The sequence below is a fragment of the Haliaeetus leucocephalus genome, unplaced genomic scaffold, assembly GCF_000737465.1.
Source record: "Haliaeetus leucocephalus isolate CR32 unplaced genomic scaffold, Haliaeetus_leucocephalus-4.0 Scaffold135, whole genome shotgun sequence".
Taxonomy (NCBI): domain Eukaryota; kingdom Metazoa; phylum Chordata; class Aves; order Accipitriformes; family Accipitridae; genus Haliaeetus; species Haliaeetus leucocephalus.
This window is the reverse complement of record NW_010972571.1, coordinates 952948-973295: the sequence shown is the minus strand read 5'-3', so window position 1 is coordinate 973295 and position 20348 is coordinate 952948. Positions and strand designations below refer to the sequence as shown.

General features: G+C 37.9%; 1 protein-coding gene across 1 annotated transcript; it reads left to right on the top strand.

The window, feature by feature from the left end:
- Positions 1 to 819: 819 nt before the first annotated feature.
- On the top strand, positions 820 to 15722 carry DAZL (deleted in azoospermia-like). The gene is made up of 11 exons (XM_010585910.1): positions 820 to 855; positions 2530 to 2664; positions 2942 to 3033; positions 4415 to 4466; positions 7982 to 8048; positions 8386 to 8519; positions 9887 to 9964; positions 11432 to 11482; positions 13898 to 14002; positions 14734 to 14832; positions 15587 to 15722. The coding sequence occupies exons 1-11, from the start codon at positions 820 to 822 to the stop codon at positions 15638 to 15640; spliced, it is 903 nt and encodes a 300-aa protein (XP_010584212.1). The 3' UTR covers positions 15641 to 15722.
- Positions 15723 to 20348: the final 4626 nt, after the last annotated feature.

Here is a 20348-nt window from a genome sequence, read left to right as displayed (position 1 = left end):
ATGAATTCTGCACTTCCATGGCAGCCAAGGCCATCTGTGACTTGTGTACCAGCAGTATCTGTATGCCTATCCGCTTTCTTGTGCTGGTTCTGGCATTTGTTGGGTGCTTCTGCTGTGAGCTGTTAGCTGTTCTGGGTTGCCAGAGAGTTTGCACAGCAAAGTGAATACTTCTCTTTTAGCCTTGTTCGCTGAAACAGATCCAGAAAGAAGGAAGTAGAAGCCAACAGTTAGGCCAGCTTAAGGTTGCTGTGGAGCTGCAGTCTCAGATTTCAGTTCAAATGCCCTTTAGGTGGGGGTGCAGCCAAGGAAGTGGTTTCCTCCTCACCTCTTGCTTTATTTTTACCCTTGTGTTTTTATGCTAGCACAAGTGTTTACCTAACTGCAGAATGAGCTTGGATCAGAAGCGGATGTGTCTGAAAAGTACTACAAAATTTTTCTCCTGTGAAATGTAGGATTGATTTCCTTGCACAGTGATGTAAAGAGCTGTTGTGGTATAATAGGAGGGAGGGAGGAGAACGACCCTTTTTCTGTTTACAGCAGAAATGTTCTAATAAACAGTCTTAATTACTGTGGAACAGTGGAAGTTGCTGTCTTCACCTTCAGTGGAGGCTAGAGGGAGGTCTTGCAGGATGAAGGGCAAGGATTCACTTGTAACTTCTATTGATAATTTGCAGTAGGAAGCATAGTCGGTGAGTAAATTGAGCGTAGGCAACAGTATCTGGTGTGATAGAACCAGATTCGAAGGTGTAGCTTCATGAAATGGTTTTGAATTGAATTGATGGCTTAGTGCTTCTCAGAAGAAACAGCTAAGCCGCCTCCATGTCCATTTCCTCTTCTGCATCTGCTGATTCTGAGGTGATCTGGCACTTGTCTGATAACTGAGGGAGCTGACTGAATTCTCAGCAATAGCAGAATACTAATTGGGTGAAAACAGCTTACTTTATGTTAACCTTACTGCCAAATTTTGTTGAGCCAGCATAATTTGAACTGATGAATGTTAGAACTTGAACCAGGGAAGGAGATGGGGCAAACTCTCTCTGGCTTTTAGTAATGGTGTGTTGTTAATTTGGTTCAGTCACACTGAAATAATGTGTGGAGGGCTGAATTGTAGTTATAGCTTTGTTTAATTGCTGGACAGATCATGTGCCACATGTTTAGTTTGGTTCTCATAATTTTCTCATTCCCTTACTGGGTGTCAAGGTTGAATAAGTACTTGTCACTCACAGTTGCAGTTTAAATGTGCATTAAACATGAAAGTTGTTACATTGAAAAATTGGGTGCTACCTATTGCAAATTATTAGGTTTCAAAAAGCCAGATAACTGACTAAATCAAAGTTTGGAATATCTGAAGTAGGGATAATGCCACACCAGTTGAATTGTAAGGAAAAGTTCATTAATATTTTAAAGTGGATTAATATAGAGGCATGAGTAACACTGAACTGGTCAGAGTAATTTATGTTCTTACCAGCCGCGCAAAGCATGGCACATAGCTAGAATCATTCATTCGGGAGAGCACAAGACAAGAGGGGCTAGAGTTTGTGGTGCCTATGGTGCTTATGTTGTATTTTAGTTCTTGTAAATACCTTTGTAAAACACACTTCAGACCTGATGCAGAGTATGGAACACATCTTTGCTAGCATCAGTAACAAGAAATGGAATTGCATGTGGTCTGTTCATGTGAACAAGATCCTGAATTAGTGTTTAGGGAGCATTGTATCTTCCTCTGCACTGAAGGAATCTAACTCCTAGGTTGTGACAAAATGCTTTAGGACCGAAAGGGTGGATCAGAAGCCTGGGTGTGCAAAGCACATGATGACCGTAGTTGCTCTATTAATGTTAACATTCTCTGCAGTTCTTCTGTATATGCAATGCATGCTTGAGATCCTGCTTTGGTGCAGACAACTCAGAAACAAGTTTTTAGTCATTCGCATTCCTGTTGTAGTTAAATTTACAATCTTTTTTTCTGAGAAAATGAGTAGTGTGAATATTCCATCAAGGTCTGATTTCCCTTCTTGCAGCTAACTTGTAGTATAACCCTGTTACCTGTGCTCTAAGGCAGTTTGTAAGGTTACTCACATCTCAAGTATTTAAAGCTTTTGACCAAGAAGATGATGGAATTTGTTCTGTTGAATAATAGATTTACAGTAAATTGTATCTTTAAAGAATTTAATTTCTTGTTTACATCTGAAAGGAATTTGATGAAGTTCTGAAATTAATTACATTGTTGTTCTCACTGTGTGTCTGGTAGTAGCAACACTGGTCATGAAGCTTCATGTAGTCAGAGGGGGCTACTTAACGTAGCATAGATTAGGTCTAGATTTAAATTTTTAAAGCTGCTTAGAATAATTACTTGAACTTTTTTCCAATGAATGGTCTATTTGCACAAAGTACTTCCTTGAAGTAATTGGAAAGGTGCTATTGAAATTCATTGTCCCATGCTATATCTATAGGAAGATGCAGGCATTGTAGTATCTTAAAGTGTACTATAATAATTTGACTGAAATGTGTGTTTCTGTTTAAATTTTTCAGTCTGCAAATGTGGAGGCCCAGTGTGCAGGTGTCTCGGAGGATAATACCCGTGTGTCAACAACCAGTCAAGGATATGTTTTACCAGAGGGAAAAATCATGCCAAACACAGTCTTTGTTGGCGGAATTGATATAAGGGTATTTATATACTTCTAATTGTTTTAAGATAGGTATGGGGCACTTCAGTGGGAAGGATATGGGAATTTAACTCCTGGGGCTTGGTTTTTTTTTTTTTTCCATGTGTGTCTTTACCAATCTTAAGGTATTGCAGTGTCATGAGAGAATTTTGGAACAGGTGACTAACTTGAATTCTTGTGGTAGTAGAAGATGGGTTTAAAAAATGGTGCTGGCTGCTTTAAATCGGTTCTAAACAGTTGAATGTGCTGGAAGAAGTTTAAGACTTTGTTTCTTTTAGATGAGTGAAGCAGAAATTCGGAGTTTCTTCGAACGATACGGTACTGTGAAAGAGGTGAAAATAATCACTGACAGAACTGGTGTTTCCAAAGGGTGAGTAGAACATGAATAGTTGTTTTAAGTTGTCGTATGTGCATGTAATTCTGTCATAGATGGTATGAGCAGCTACTTGGCAACACAATTGACATGCTTAAGCCTTAACGCTAGCTGCGGTTTTCTGTTGTGGGGAATTAACACTGAAACCTGTAAATCTAGAATGCCCCTAAGTCTTTATAATCTTGCAAAGAATAGCCTGATTTTTTTCTGACTTCAGTCTATCTGTTAAGGGAAAAGAGGGTTATTGTCACTTAACCAGTGGAAGCAAAGCTTGAAACTTTTGTGATGCTTATGCAGAGAGTTCTTTCATATGACTCTTCTGATGGCTAGACTAGTTAACCATCCTGAACTCTCTCCAGATTGTTGTTAAGAGAAGGGGTAGATGGTTTATTCGGGACAATGGGACTGCACTCTTCTGACACTTTGGTAAATTATAGAGAAAACAACCAAACTTGCTTGGGTGGAGAGTGAAACTAAATAAGTGAACAAAATTGATGCAAGGGAGATTCCTATTGAATGTATAGAAAAATTCTGAATTGTGTCTGATGAAACACTTTACGTAAGGTCCTACACATCCTTATTTGCCTGTTGAGTTCTGGGGAAGCTCTCCCAGTTTTGAAGTTATTGCTGCTTTGAGAAGGAGGCTTCATCCTCTGGAGGTTCCTTCCAGCCCAATTTTTTCTAAGATTCTGTGAGCAGATCCTAAAAAGGTCATGGGGTTTTTTAGGCATATGTAGTAGTGCCTGAGCTGGAAATCTGTTTTATTTCCTCCTGCCACTTGCTAGTCTTCATGGTGAATTCTGTTGTGCCAGTGTATATTCTGAGTATTGATAATGAATTGGCATACTCCATTGATTGACACAACTGTTCCTATAATGCTCTGAAATTGTCTTCATTTTATAGATTAGATAAACTATGGGGGCAGTGAAATAAATTGAAACATCAATTTCAAGGATCACTTCCCTCACTGGTGTTGCTGTTCCTGTAATGCCTGCTTTCATCTAAACCTCTGAAGTAAATATAAAATTTGATAATAATTCACATCTTAATACTTACAGGGCTTTTTTTTTTGCTTTCTGAGTTAGTTATATCAACAATAATGCTTATTTTGAGTAGCTGAAGTGCAAGAATAGCCCTTACATCTACTTTTTATTATTCTAGAATCTGGCATTCAATTCCTTTCATCTGGCCCAGTAGTATATGCTGCTAGTTAGCAGTAAATGCATTTTCATGCTGAAATATAAACTAATGTTGTACTTCATACTTTTGGCATGCAGTATAATGTACCTGACATATATGCTGTTAACTGGTCTTGTTCAAAATAATTGAGCTAACAAATCAAAATCCGGTTATTGAATAACCTGTTTTTTCTTTTCAGGTATGGATTTGTATCTTTCCTGGACAACGTGGATGTTCAAAAAATAGTAGAAGTAAGCTCTTTGTCTAAATTAACTGAAGAAGTTTATGTATGAAGGCTGGAGACATGTTCAGGGGAAACCAAGTCATGTACCTTGTGGAGTACATTAGGACAAGGAAAGTCTAGGGCTGCCCAAAAAGTAAACTTGATAAAATCTCTACTGGTGGTAGAATCTTTGTATATTTATGTAAGTAAGAAACAAAATTACTTTTAACCTTGGTGTGCTTGAACATCTTATGTCATTGTATTTCTGGTTGTTCTTATTCATTTATGTGCTTGAAAGCCTCACGTGTGTTTTATGGCTGCTTGCTTTCTGTATTGGATGATTATAATAGAACGCTTGTGTTTATGGCAGTTACATAGACCTGTCAGCATTATTATCGGGGATAACAGTAGCATAGAAAACAGCATTAGTTTTTTCTTAAGTCTCAGCAGTTGAAGTATGTGTTTGTCTTGCAGTATTTGTGCATTTGGATGTTACTTGGAGAGCAAGTATTTTTTAAGCCTCCTTGGCTATAAGATGCAACTGTTCACATGTCATATGGTTTTCCTGTAGTTTACACAGGAGATAAAGGGGTAGAACTGTTACAGCTCTTCTGCTCTTAGTATCAGAGAAGTTTTAAATGTCAACGTGTACAACTAAATCTGTTATTTGGTTCTGATAGGCTTCAGCAGGTCACAGACTACTGACAAAGCTTTTTGTTTTCCCTCTTTCTCCCAAAACTGAGTGCAAGAACTGAAAATAACATGTATTGAAATATTTCCCTCTCTGAAGTCTTTGCCTCAGAAAACTCTCATGTCTTTGGAGGATGAACAATCTCTCAGTTGCTTCTGAAGCTCTTGGATAGGGGAGTAGATCTGAAAGACAAATCCACATAAACGTGCCAGGCACAAATTTAGTCTTCTGTGATATGTTTGGGTGTGTTAACTGGCTGTCCAGCTCCTTTACAGGGAAGAGAACATGTTTGAACAAAGTGGAGAGCAATGAAACTGCAGCAGAAGATTCTTGATTCTCACCAAAAGACTCTAAAAGACTTCAAAAGCTTGCTATTCTTTAACTGTCATGGTATGCTGACAAAAATACTGCTTTATTGGGCAGCAGATTTTATCTGAGAATACCTTTTCTTTTTTTCTTTACCATGTGTTACATTTATTGTACTAGATGAGTGTGGAATGCTTGCTCTGAGGCAGAAATCTCTGTAAAGACCTATTGAATAGCATTGTCATCTGAGCCCTGTACATTGCTGATTTTCTGTGTGCATTTCTTCAAAACTAAAAGCTCTCAGTGTATCTCTTAATACAGTACTCACTGATGTGTATTTGTATACCAGAGATCTTGGAACACAGAATTATATGGCAGATTTCCTTTTTAGTGCAAATTTCAGGTGTACAGGCAGTACAAATTACTGCCTTATCAGGAAGAAGCATGTCCAGGTAGAAATCAACTTAAGCTGTTGGCTTCTGGAGGGGATGCAAAAAGGGAAAGAATGAACGTCTGCATTTTAGAGCTCAAGTCATAAGCTGAGATCACCTCACTAAACCATTTCAGACATTACCTGGACTGGGTGGTCACAATGTTTTATGTAAATGAACAAGATAAAGCCTTTCCATGGTTAGAATCACTGTAGGTGCCTGTGTTTATCTGCCTAGATCTGTAGCTTTGTGCAACCTGAAAGTACCTTTCTTCTGATTTAGGTCTGATTCCATTTGTAACTGCACTTCGGTCCAGAGTGAAACTGCTTGCAGTTAAGATCAGAAAGCTACCTTCTGCTTTGAGGGAGGCCTCTCTTCCAGGAGTTCTCATTGCTCAGTGGAAAAGGTGGTAGCATGGTTCTGGGCACAACAGGATTGCAGGATCGATTAAAAAAAAAAAAAAACCCTAAACCAACAACCTGTCAAACTGGTCAGGGTATTTCACCTTTTTTTTCCACCCACATTGTACTTTATTCTATTTTTGTCAGTATGAGAAGATGATCAAATAAGACTTTAATATGACTATTTTCCTTATTTTTACAATCAACAATAAAGTTGCTGTTGTCTTTTGAAGGCACTTTCTTAGCAGAAATGGGAGAAAAAGCTTAGTGAGATGTCTGTTAAAATTGCAAACTGCATATTTTCTTCTGAAGCAGGCAAGTCCTTAGTGTTGCATGAGATAGAGAATCTAGATAGACTATGTATCTGCATCTAATACTGATTTTAATACTTGGTCCTAAATTTGTGTTAGTTGGGGTAAACCAAAAATCTTTCACTTCTGATGTGTAAAGCATTTGTAAACCTCAGTGTAGCCCTGTGAACTGTAACAAGAGTACCTATTTCAGGTAGCATCATGTGTGCTATGCACATCTTCATAGGTAGGTGAACATGTTTCTTGTCACCATCTTGGCAGAGAGTGTAAGAACAGACCCAAAGGTGAATTCTTGTGGAGAAGTTCCTGTGTAAATGAATGAACATTAATCTGCTTAAATCCAACTATGAAAGCAACTTTATATACTCCAGGCTTAAACTCTAGTCTTGTTACAGGCCCTCTTCTACAGTCAGTCCAAATAGACCTTGAAGTTTAAGGATGTTGTGGTGCCATTTCAGCCTACATCCTTCTTGTTTTCAAACTAAGTAGTTTCACTGAAGAACAGAAAATTTGGCTTCTGCAGGGAGGGCAGGTGGGTGCTTGACATTCTTCCTGTGCTTTTTGTTATGGCCCCAGATACTGTGCTGGCAAAGCAGTAATCAATCATTGAAAGTGTGATATCCTGCCTTCTGTGTGAACTAGCATTTGGGCAGAAAGGGAAGTTCTGTGTCTCGGGCATTTGCTGACTACTGAGTAGTGCTTCCAGTCCTGTTCTCCAAGTCTTTCAGATGCTTGTATTCCTGGGTTTGGGTATTTGAGGAACATGTGAAACATATTTCAGTTTTACTCTTTCTTGACTAGTCTGTGCACTGTGTAGATGCTTTGGCCAACAAGGTTGTGAAATACCAGCATGTTTGTTGAATGTTCTGAAGGAACACATGTGAAAATTTCTCTAGAGAGAATACAGTAACATGCAGGTAAACAGTAGTGCTTAGATAGCCTTCCATTTCCTTTAATATTAGGTGGACACCTTCTAACATGTTATGCAAAGCCTGTTAGGAAGTTTGTGGGAAGGTAGGTAAGTGGTGATGTAAACAGGGTTTCAAGGGAACCTAGACTATGGTCACTTTACATTAATACCCTTACTGAGGCAAGAATAGTTTGAATCTGTGTGTATAAAACCAGAAGGCTGGCAGTCACTAATATGTAGTTGCAAAATACTAGTAGTGCATGTTGCTGTTAAGGCAAGCGATACATAATAGGTTTGGAGAGTCTGAGTAGGCAAATGGGTGTGCTGAGAGCACTGATGAAAATGAAAGGTAAAAGGCATAAGGTGTTGAGGTGGAAGAGGAGAATAGAGGCTGAGTTGTTATGGAAGTTGATGATACTGTGGTGTAGAAGCAGAGTACAGCCTCTTTAAGATCAAACAAGCCACCCAGCTTACAGAATAACCTGTCTTTCAGTCACAGATCAACTTCCATGGCAAAAAGCTGAAACTAGGACCAGCGATTAGAAAGCAACAAAACTTGTGTAAGTATATATAAACAAATTTTTTCATATTACAAGTATATATTACAAAGTTGTTTTCTTAATTATACATTAACATCCTTGCAAATCCCTTTTACCTGATGCAATGTGTATATTACAATTAAACTTCAGTTCTGAATTTTATGACCTCGCTACTTGTGTGATGTACAGTTTTTTGATAATAAAACTGAGGTTGGTAGCACAATACAATACAGTCAATGTTGAGTTAAATTTAAGAGTCAAAACTCTTTTTAAGTTTTTTTGCAGCTTGAATTCAGATTACAAATTAAATACACGTGAAAACGTCTTAGTACTTTATTTTTCTTTGCTTTAAAACAAGGTTCTTATGTGCATGCCAGACCATTAGTCTTCAATCCTCCTGCACCACAGTTCCATAGTGTATGGAGTAATCAAAATGCAGAGACGTATGTGCAGCCTCCAGCTGTAATGAGCCCAGTAACACAGTATGTTCAGGTAAGGCTGTTCATGCCACTGATTTTTGAATCATAATGAAATACTTTTGAAGGTGCAAGCACAGACAAGCTCAGGAATATGTATTGAGATTCCAAGTGTATCTTACCCACTTGTTTTCATATTATCTTCCCCAATAAGAAGGACCTAACTTCAAACCACTTTAAAAGAATGCCAACAACCTTGAAAAATTTATTCAGTGATGTGATCTCCTTATAAAACAAAAGGCAGGGAGATTGAGAAACCTGTTGAAGGTGGAGCTAAGATTTAATTATATAACAGTTCTTAAGTGATCTTTTTACCTGTCACAGATACACTTCACAAATCAAATGCATCTGGATATTTAAGGTACTGTTGCCCTGTCTCAGAGTAAACTACAAAATTTAAAATAAAATTTTTCTTAAACAAGTATGGAACCAGAAGTTGGCTGTGGTACTTCCCCACCCCTGTGCCCCCAGCTGAACAAATTCTTGTTTTGGAACTGCTGTTGTGTCCTTGTAAGAACACTGTTACAGCATCTGCTGTTAACAACTGTGACCAGTACAGTGTGCCTACAGGACATTACTTCATTGGTACTTCAGATAAGTGTTCTTACTGAAGTGTAGGCAGAGTACTTATTGCCTTATGAGTCCTGTACTGTGAATAGAAGGCTTTCCAGATTATGGTCTCTTCCTGTATTAACCCTATATATGATATGGCAGTACAACAGGCCAATATTAATTGCAAACTGGTTCTGTTTTGTGCATTTTCTTAAGCAAATGAAGATGAGCAAACTGCAGTGACTCGCAGAAATAATTTTTTCTAAGGCAGAGAGCTTGATAGTAGTACTCTTGCTGATTCTCTGTTTATTGGGAGAGTGAAATAGTGTAGGAGGAGCTAATTCTCTTAAATGTTGGAAGGTGCCTTTAACTATCCCTTGAAGAAGCTGAGACTTGCAGTGAAGAAATGCTGGGAAGGTGTCTGAATTGTAATACTTAACTTGCCTTTGGCTCCAAGAAACTGATCTTCAGGCTGTAGTTCACTATTTCATGGTAGTTGGTCTGTTTCAGGTCTGCTTTAGAAAGTTTATGGAAGAGTTGTACTTCTGAAATGACTTAAAAGATTAGCTACAAGCAGATGTGGGATTTTTAGATATGTAACATACTTTAGAATCCCACTTTCTAGAGATTTTTTTAGTGCCTGAAGTGCTGGAGCCCTATGGGAAATCTGTAAGGGTAGCTTTTAAATAATGAAGCTAGTCTGAAACGGGAATTGAAGTAACAATGTGACTACATACTTCTAAAAATGTGCTTCTGGCTTTATAAATAACCTTTACAAATATATTTTATCTTGCTTCAGACTTGCATTTTAAAAAATAGCTTTATTTGCAGACATATCCATACAGTTCACCAGCTTTATTGATACAGCAGCAAGTTCCTGTAGGATATCAGCCAGCCTACAACTATCAGGTATGTAATTCTTTAGTATCAGCAGAAAGGCTGTTTGATACCTGACAACACTGTTCATTCCATTCAAGTTTTAACTGGAGTCTTGATTTTTCTGTGTTTCTTTCTGTGAATTCTATTTCCCTTCAGCTCCTGCTTCACAGAAATCAAAAGGAAAAATAAAATTAGTGATATTTGTATTCCAGTGCAATGAAAACTGTTGAATAACTTAGCATACTCTCTTTTTTAGTTTATTTTTTTCTTACATGTGCAATGATAAAACAACTTCCAAATTAGCAAGAAGTACATGGATCTTTAGCACTTTTTCTCATGGGAAGGAGCTTTGCATTTGTGCATCCTATAGTGCGGGTAATTGGTGTTAGTTACTTAAAACAGAATCACTGAGTCTTACCAGACTATATAAATGTGGGATGTATATAGAGAGGGGATGTGCTCTTGAGCTCTAAAAATGTCTGGAAAGGCACTGGTGTGGCTTAACCCCAGCCACCAACTAAGCACCATGCAGCTACCTGCTCACCCCCCCACACCTCCACCCCCTGGGATGGGGAGGAGAATTGAGAACAAGTAAAACTCATGGGTTAAGATAAGAACAGTTTAATAATTGAAATAAAAAACAAAATGTAATAATAGTAATGAAAGGAAGATAACAAAAAGACAGTGAAATATAACCCAAGAAGGACAAGTGATGCACAATGCAATTGCTCACCACTTGCCAACCAATGCCCAGTTAGTTCCCAAGCAGTGATCTGCCCTCCTGGCCAACTCCCTTCAGTTTATATACTAGGCATGATATCACATGGTATGGAATACCCCATTGGCCAGTTTGGGTCAGCTGTCCTGGCTGTGTGCCCTCCCAACTTTTTGTGCCCCTCCAGTCTTCTTGCTGGCTGGGCATCAGAAGCTGAAAAATTCTTGACTGCGTCTAAACACTACTTAGCAACAACTGAAAACATCAGTGTGTTTATCAACATTATTCTTGTGCTAAATCCAAAACATAACACTATACCAGCTACTAGGAGGAAAACTAAGTCTATCCCAGCTGAAACCAGGACAGGCACTTAGCTGATGGTGATTTTTGAACTCATAAGTGAAATGTGTGGGTAAGTCCTGTTACTGAAACTAAAATAGAAGTGGTTTAGTAACTGGAAGTAACTAGAGGTTTGAGATATTTTCAGTGGCTGCTGTGATTCCCCTATTTTCCTAATCTTTAGAAATGTCATTTTTATTTTTTTTTTAAACTTGGAATGAGAATAGGAAGGAGGTAGTTGAATTTGTGGTAAGGATGGCCTTGTGCTAAACAGTACATGAGGTACATGTGAAAAAGCTTTCTTCAGGACAGGAGCCTGTAAACTACTGTTTAACAAAAAATCCAGACATGAAATGTTACAAATGGTGGCTATTAGAGTAGTCACTTGCCAGTGTTGGAAATGAATGAATAAAAGCTGGTTCTTGTTCAATTCTTGTTTTAAGGTTCAACCACAATGGCTTGCTGGGGAGCAAAGAAATTATGTTATGCCTCCGGTAAGTCTGCAGAGTTAAACTTCTGGAACTTTGTCTTCTCAGGTAGCACACTGTTTTGACAGCTTGATACTTGGGCGGGGGGGGGGGGGGGGGGGATCAAACTTGTTTGTTCACTGGATCTGTATGTAATCTGGTCTATACAAATATGTAGCTGTTGACAGAGTAGGTAATTGTGTAGGATTTCCTACTGACGTGGTGCTTTTTTAGGAGCTGCCTGGCAGAACAGAACTACCTGTTTTATGGTGTTACTCTATACTTGCAGAATTCTGGAATTCAGCATGAACAGAATTGGTTTTCCATGAAAAGTTGAAGGAAAAATAAGTGGTGACCTAACGCACAATCCTGACTTAGAAGATCTGTATAGTATTACTGCTTATTGTTTGAAATTTTTTTAACATTTTAAAAGCCTCAAAATATTCTGCTTTGCAAATACTGATATTTTTTGGCTCCCTTCAACAGCTTTTTAAAATGATTTGTCAGACGGCTACAGACTGTAGATGGTGCTGATGGCTTCTAAAGAAATTACTTGTTTTCTGTGACTTTACACGTGACATCCACAAGAGAGAAAAAAAATACTGTGTATTTCTTTAACAGTGTTGGAACTTAAACTTGCATCTTAGGCATTTTTGTGTTCTTTGGGTATAATTTTGTATTTATTGAGTACAGTTTCTGTTAAGTGTTTAAAAGCTGTAATACTTAATTTTCTTCTGAACAGTATTCTTTCAAGCTAATTCCCAGCAGATGTCAGTAGAATGTGTGGAAGGTAAATGGGGAAAAATGAAAAAAATGGAAATTTGTGCATATATATTGCTGCCTGAATGCATCTGACAGTTCTGTCTCTGATAGTATTAGAATACTTTATTCCTGTTCACTTCCAATCATGTGTACTAAGCTTTGCTTTCAGCTTCTCAGCAGAGAAGCAGCCTTTTTCTTTTCATGGAAAGTCTGCATTTCTGTTAGTGAGAATTATCTTTGCTTTAATAGGGGCAGATACAGACTCGAAGAGTTCAGAAGTCACTGAAATACTGATTACCCTGTTGGTTTGAAATAACTTTTGTTGATTAACATCCATGAATATGATACAGCTGCAGTATATTAAAGGGTAGCAAGCCAAAGAGTTTTTAGAGGAGGTGTGCGTGGTGGTTTTCATTAGACATTTTGAAGTTGATTATATGAGCAGACAGCTTTTGTAGAACTATATCAGTTAAGCAACTTCAAGTATCATTCTTTACACAGACTCAAAAGAGGACAGGCACATAAGGAGATAGGAAACTTCATCCTTCAGTCTACTGCTTTATACCTACCAATTTGTTTGGATAATCACAATTTCCATTCATAAATGGGATGCCCCAGTTGTGATGAGGTCAGGTATGATACCCCTTCTGGTGGTTAAGGATGATGCTCAGAATGGAATAGTCTGCTAACACTGTAGGCTTCCATATCTCTCAATATCATCAGTTTGAAGTTACAGTTTTGGTGTTGAAGGGTTTTTGGGAGTGTCAGATGTACACCTTGTGGTTGCTGTGTATAATCACAAATAACATCCTTAATGATGTTGCAAGAAACTGAAAACTACTGTCAAATCTGAGTAAATCTGACTACTTTGAGGAGCAAAAACCCAACCAAACCACAAAAAAAAACCCCAACAAAAACAAAACAACCCACCCAAATAAAACAAAAAAACCCCATGTTGCCCTGAAAAGAGAATGTTCAACCCTGCCCTTGACATCCTGGTAAAATTGGCTGTAAAAGCTGCTAGTCCTCTCTGGAAGCATCTGGAAGGATGTTTCCATGAAGAATAATGGCTTTATCAGCCTCTTGGCTATTGTAATTAAACTCTGCACTGGGTTGCCAATTGCAACACTGCACTGTAAGTGGAGGGAAGCAGGGAGAGTTTTAAAACTGTAAAATGGCTTGTGCTTTTCTAGACCTTATTACATCTTAAAAAATGTAGTTATATTAGCATGAAGGAAACTTCAGACAACAAAGGAACTGTATAGAGAAAAGCAACTTCTTGGAAGGGAAGTGGTAATAGATGTTTTGCTTCCCCTTCTTACATTTGATTTTAGTGCTTAATCTCTTGAAATTACCTGCTGGTTGTCTCATTCTCAGTGAATGCCTTCATTGCTCTATATGCTTGATGGCAAAACCCATACATGGAGGAAGTAGTTTGAGGACCTAACTCAAGAACGATTATGGTGGGGACAAAGACGTGTTAGAATATATCCTTTTTAGAGGGAAGTAGAACTGTCTTAAAAGATCTCAGGATACAGTATTTCCCCCACTCATGAAACTTTGTCAGAAGTGTGAAGATAAAGTTGGCATAGCTTATGGATAGGTGAGGACCAATGACAGCACAGCTGTGCATGTTTTCCCAGTGTTACTGAAACACCACAATATTAAAAAACTATACAGGTTTATACTTCAGTAAGCTATCACTGCACTGAGGATCCAGAATTTATACAGACAGAATGTGCTGTTCCAGAGCCCACACAATCGTCTACTAACAGTCCGCAAAAGGTAAGTGCTTTCTCAAAACTTTAATTGCATGCGAGAGTTACATGGCTTGGTGAAGAGCACCTCTGACCACTATCCTAGAAATTAAGGTTATAGTTGCCACTTTAGCTAGTTGCTCAATCCACTGTATCTGATTTGTGTACAACTTCAGAAGCCTTACATGTTCCCTTGAAACTAGTAGTGCTTCTGAGGGCCATATAGAATGTGTGTTCTACTTCATTAAGTACAATAATGTTTTTAAGTGACAAGGCTTTACTTAAATCTGCTGAGAATTACAGGGGAAATTGCAGGTACCAAAAAAGCAGGTTAGGTAGCACTGCCTGCTATCTTACAGGGATTTATTTTAAGCTTCAAACATCTGAATCGGTAAAGTTTTACTCCCTTCTTCACTGTTTTTGGTGGGAAGGTGACCCCAGTTTGGCCAACAGTTGGCTCTGAATTAAATTTTTCTAAAGGAGACTTCATTTTTCAGCTGTCAGCCTGTTCCACAATTGAGCTGGCATGTCACTGGTTGGAACAGTTACCTTGTAACATCTAAGGGTGATAATGACTTATCAAAATTAAAAGATTGGGGGGTTGGGGTGGGGGGGAAACAAGACAAAGAGCTCAGGAAACATAAGGCAGTTGAGAAGAATTCTGAATGCAAAGTAAACTGTGTGACATCCACATTGCTAGTAGTGGGCTAACTAAGAAAATCAGTATTGTTAATAGATGCACCTTTAACTGTATTTCAGAAGTCTGTGGACAGGAGCATACAAACAGTAGTATCCTGTCTGTTTAATCCTGAGAACCGTCTGAGGAATACCTTTGTATCACAAGAAGACTACTTTAAGGTATGTAGTGAAAGCAAAATTAAACCCTTAAAACAGAGCTGACCTTCAATTTGTTCGCCTGCAGGATACCATAAAGATGAAGCGATTCATATCTGGAATGCCACTTGAATTTTTTTTCTTGTACATGCTCTGAGATGTATGGGTTTGGTTTTTAGTTGCTTAATGCTGGAAACAAGTGCTGAAATTGGAATCAGTGGATTTAATCGAAATTACATAAATTGCTGAACAGTCAGCTCATGGACACTTAAAGCATAAGGCTGGCTAATCATTTCTCAATGACAAATTGAAAGGGCAGTGGGTTACTCCCTAGTTTGGATAGAGGATGGTGGGTTTGAGCCTTGATAGTCTTCACACCGGTTAAGTACCCACTGTGGATGGTGGCTCTTTATACTTTGCATAAAATGCTTATGCTTTAACCAATAAACTGTAGTCCAGGTTGGCAGCTGGTCATCATATTTTTGCTGTATGTGTTCAGTCTTTGTAGAATTGCAGTTTCTGATGAAATTCCAAGTGGTTTGTAATTTCTGTTGTTTGTTAATGTTATATTTAAGACTTCATTTACTTTTTTTAAAAGGAAATGTGAACTAGGCACATGCACTCTGCAGCAGAAATAGAGAAGCTGTAGTTACCAGTTTTGGAGGGGGATGACTAGAGTACAGAATGTCTTGAGATCCTTTTCATGAAACTTCAGTTGCTTTATTCTGATTATTATCTAGAAATTTTTTTTCCTGTTTTTTCTCCTATCCCATTCCAGGAGAGGAAGGCGCATCACTTCAGAAAAGGAAGAGCAGTACTCAAAAGTGTTTGATCAACAAAGTATATAAATTCATCAACTTGATGTTACTACAGTTCAGTTTAGCAATATATGCAGTATAACCTTTTTCAAAAAGTTGCTTGAAGTTGAAGTTTGTGTTCCTGTTCTGTTTCAATACAGTTGTTTTTGCTTGAGTAGTTTGAAGTTGTAAGAGTTGACAAACTTCCAGGTTTTACTAATTGTTTGCATGCTTCCCGAATGGAATGTTAAAGAGTTTATATGGGAAAACCACTCTTGGTTTGTTTGGTGCATGTGGATTTTCTTCTGAGCTTTAAGGTACAGTTTGCATGTTACACTTTGTTTTTCTTAAACCACAATTTAAGTGACTGATACTGACTGACCGGTTACCTCTTGCAGTTCAGAAATGGAAGTAGTTATTTGTCTAAGAGGTTGTATTTTAAAACTGAGCTCTTAATCAGTGGAACAGAAGATGTCAAGTTGTAACTCAGCTGAAGCCCTTTAAGTCCTGGTTGTCTTTAGACTACCTAATCAATGTGGTTATGTTCCTTAATGACAGTTTATGTACCTGAAGTCTTGAGCATCACTATTAGTTTTGGGAAAGTAATGAAGAGAATCCTGAAATTCCTATATGTAACTTAAGATGCAAGAATGTAATTAGCTGTATTGCTTACTCAGAGTACGCTTTTTACTTGAAAAATTTTAGCAATACCTGTATGTTAAAATTGTGCAAAAATATTGCATTTAAAATATGCCTTTATGTGATGCAAGCTGTTAATCAAAGAGTATCTGTAAGCCTATTTTAATAATTATGTAGATTTTAGTCATGTATTTTGAAACAATTAAAATAAATTTTTATTTTGACTTGGCTTCCCAAACTTCTAGTGACATGCTAATATAATGCAGTTAATTTGAAGGTACCTTGAGAAAGATATACAGCACAATAAAGATTTGTTGAAGCTATTGAAGATTTATTATATTACCCTATATGAGAATTCCAGTTAATACAAACTCATAGTAATAAACTTCATTTTGTAGTAGTTACTAGCTGCAGTTTTGAAAGAGTAGGGCTGAGAACTGTATTCAGTCTTGTTATGTTATGTTGGGTTGTAGTCTGCTTTTCTCCTCCTCCTCCCAACACCTCAATCTCTCCAGACAAAAAAGGAAATTACACCTCTCTTGTTGAGGATGTATACACGAATTTGAATAGGACTGCATGTTCTGCTTCAAGTTTCCAGAAAGTTTAGAAGTAGTAATTGGTTAGGAAAAGACTTACCCCAAAGTAGATGTTAGTGAAATGTAGCAACTCAGTTCCCTTGTATACAGTCCTGTACATTTAAGGGAATATGGCTGCAACATGAAAAATGTCCAAGGACTGCTTCTCAGGAGTGTTCTGAATGGAATTTTATTAAGAAAAGGGAGAGGGAATAGAAATGATTTATAGGTTTTGGAGCCACTTTATGCAGAATTTTACCAATGTGCTGATAGCATAAATTGGCCTGAAGAAGCAAAGCTGTTAACCTTTTCTCTGCTCAGACTGTTCCATGTCACTAAAGATAGTGTTAAGTGTTCCCATAATATCAATTTGCCATGGTTTTTCTCAGAGTACTATTTTAAAGATAGTAGCTTGATTATACTTAACTTCTGTGTTACCAGCTTCTTTAAGTTTTTTGGGTTTTTTTTTAATCTTACACAGTTAAACTCAATATTTAAAAACAAACAAAAAAAACCATCCCAAAACCCCTGGAGTTTTCTGAATATTGGGACCCTTTCCTTTGCAACTTTAAGTACCAAAACAGCCTACTTGGGCTGTTACAGCTGTGATGTCAGTTTATTGATAAAGGTAATTGTTCCTTTGCAAAGGCAGATTTCATTTTGGCTTAATGTTCTAGTTGGCTTGATTGCCCTGGGATGTATTTGAGGCTTTATGCTGTAGCTATAAGAAAACATGAAGTGCCTATGTGTAGCTCTCATTGAAGAGTCTCAACACCAAAAGAAGAGATAAAACAGAAGATATCTACATGGAGTGCATATTTTATGTTTATTTGACCAAGTGTTACCCATAGGACCATCTGGTGAGCGAGTTGATTGTTCAGTATGTTTGAAATGGTGGTGCTAGATATGAACTGTTCTTACAAGCATGCTGAGAAGGCTTATCACAGTGAAATGCATAGCCCAGGCCTTATGAGTGCCATTTATTTTCTCTTCCATTAGATCATGTTCTGCTGGTTTTGTTAGCCATTTCTTACCAGTAGGAAACTAATTTTTTTATTCCCATCTGGGAATTGTACATTTTGTGGCATATGCCAGTAAAAGTAACAAGTTATAACTAAGAACATGCATTTTTAATGTTCTTTTGAAGTACCCTATAAGCATAACACAAAAACAGTAGGTAAATCTCTTCTGTGTTGCGTTCAGAAAGTTGAAACATCTGTTTAATATGGCTGTAGCTCAAGGCATTTCCAAAATAGGTGCACAATTGGAGCTTCTTGCAAATTTGTACCTCTTGTATTGTCAAATCAAGTGGACCGTGTTAATTGTGAACTAGGAGGCAGTAGTGAGTTCTTGTGGATCTGCCTTTGCTTGCACAGAGTACACACGTTCTCTGTGGGACCCAGAAGCATGTAAGTCCCCTTTAAATAGTAAGAGAGCTTTTTTGTCAGAAGAAATGATTGTTTAGACAAGATAGAAAAATACTTGGTATTACAGAGCTATGATACTTGTTTGTTTTATGGTTCTTGCCTGAAGTGTCCCAGTGAGCTGCTTGGTGCTGTGGCCTTTTCATACTCTTTTTACAAGCTTTGCCACCTGACAGAATTAGTCTTGGAATAAGACAGCCAGCCAGATGGTATTCTTGAGTCTCCATTAGAATGATTGTTTGGCACAGACACTAATTCCCTGTCAAAGTGGAAATATATTTTTCCTTCTAGGTATTTGTGTGCTAAATGAAGATGCTAAATTCTGTCTTACGTGAAGGTGATCTGATCCTTGAATGCTACAAAGAAACAAAAGGATTTTCCCTTAATTGTATTTCACAGGGTTTTCTTTTGCACATCTTAATGGAACAGATTTTTTTAAAGTCCTCTAACAGGTATACAGTCTGCATTCCTTGCAAGAATGACTTGGTAGACCAGTATTTTAGGATACATGTTGTATAACTTAAAAGCTTTAATGTCTGCCACTTTCAATGTAGTTGAGAAAGTTTAAAAAAAAAAAAAATAAATAAAATCCAGGCTATAAAGAGTAAGTATCAGGGCTTCCTCAGATGAAATGTGCATCTCAAGAAAAAGCTTAAGTAGCTTTGTAACCTTGATAGATTCTTATTTCGTACTCTTTCATTCCTACTCTAAAGTTTGAGGTGAACTTCACCTTAAACTTTCTTCAAGCAGTAGGGGGAGGGGAAAAACATCCTTTCACTGCAACTTTTAGGAAGAAGGCAGCAGCTGAGTTTACAGGGTGCTTTGTATTGCCCCAGTGACTGTTCTGGCTTTAGCTCCTGTGAATAAATTAAAAGGTTTTTTTCTAGTAGTGTGAACTTCTGGTGTTGTTCATTCTTCTAGCTTAAGGTTGGGAGGCTCTAGTAAGTACAGTAATGAGGAGGACAGGTTTTACATTTAAAAAATACGTTACTGTAAAATACAATGTCAGAGCTGAAAATAAGGTAGTATCTTTATCCGTACAGTAACTGTTTTAGTACTAGCAGCATAATTAAAACCATAAACTCTCAAAACCTCTAAATATGTAGTCCAGTAAGGATGCATGCTGCAATCAATATACTTCTGATATAGTGGAATATTAGAGGTACTGCTTCTAAGACAGTACTCTACTATGGGTCTGCAATACTCCTCGACTCTTCTTGGGGGATGTGTTTGCAAGTGTGCCCTCTAAGATTCTAGCTGTTAACCTGTTCTGTTGGTACTTCTGTAAGTCAGGTGTTCAAATTTCAGTGAATTCTTTGAACTATCAAGGGGGCTGCTTTCCTTTTCCCCTACACTACTCAAGATAAGTCTGGCCTTATGCTCTATATGCTTTCTGCCTTAAACTTGAAGAATTAGTATTTTGCTGAGTGCTGTCTCTTTTTGGTTAGAATGAACTTAACTGAGTGTTTTTTCTCCTTTATTTTGTTCTGGCTTCTTTAGTACACTATGAGTGTTCAAGGAATTCTTAAACTTCTTGTAAAGTCTTCATAGAACAATTTAGGATTGGAACCACCAGTTAAGAGAGGTCATTCACTTGTTTCCCTGGGAAAAATTGGTGCTTAGAACTGTAAAATCCATAGAATCACAGAATAGTTTGGGTTGGAAGGGACCTTTAAAGGTCATCTACTCCAACCCCCCTGCAGTAAGCAAGGACATCTTCAACTAAATCAGGTCGCTCAGAGCCCCCGTCCAACCTGACCTTGAACATTTCCAGGGATGGGGCATCTACCACCTCTCTGGTCAACCTGTTCCACTGTTTCACCACACTCATTACAAAAAATTTTTTCCTTACATCTAGTCTAAATCTACCCTCTTTTAGATTAAAACCATTACCCCTTGTCCTGTTGCTACAGGCCCTGCTAAAAAGTTTGTCCCTGTCTTTCTTATAAGCCCCCTTTAAGTGCTGAAAAGCCCCAATAAGCTCTCCCTGGAGCCTTCTCTTCTCCAGGCTGAACAACGCCAACTCTCTCAGCCTTTCCTCGTAGGAGAGGTGTTCTATCCCTCTGATCGCTTTTGTGACCCTCCTCTGGACCTGCTCCAACAGG

Excerpts from the sequence above, each read along its gene's own strand:
- DAZL (XM_010585910.1), top strand. The coding sequence starts at position 820 with ATGTCCATTTCCTCTTCTGCATCTGCTGATTCTGAG. Across the intron at positions 4,467-7,981 it reads ATGTTCAAAAAATAGTAGAA|TCACAGATCAACTTCCATGG; the intron begins GTAAGCTCTTTG and ends CCTGTCTTTCAG. Across the intron at positions 11,483-13,897 it reads GAAATTATGTTATGCCTCCG|GTTTATACTTCAGTAAGCTA; the intron begins GTAAGTCTGCAG and ends AAAACTATACAG.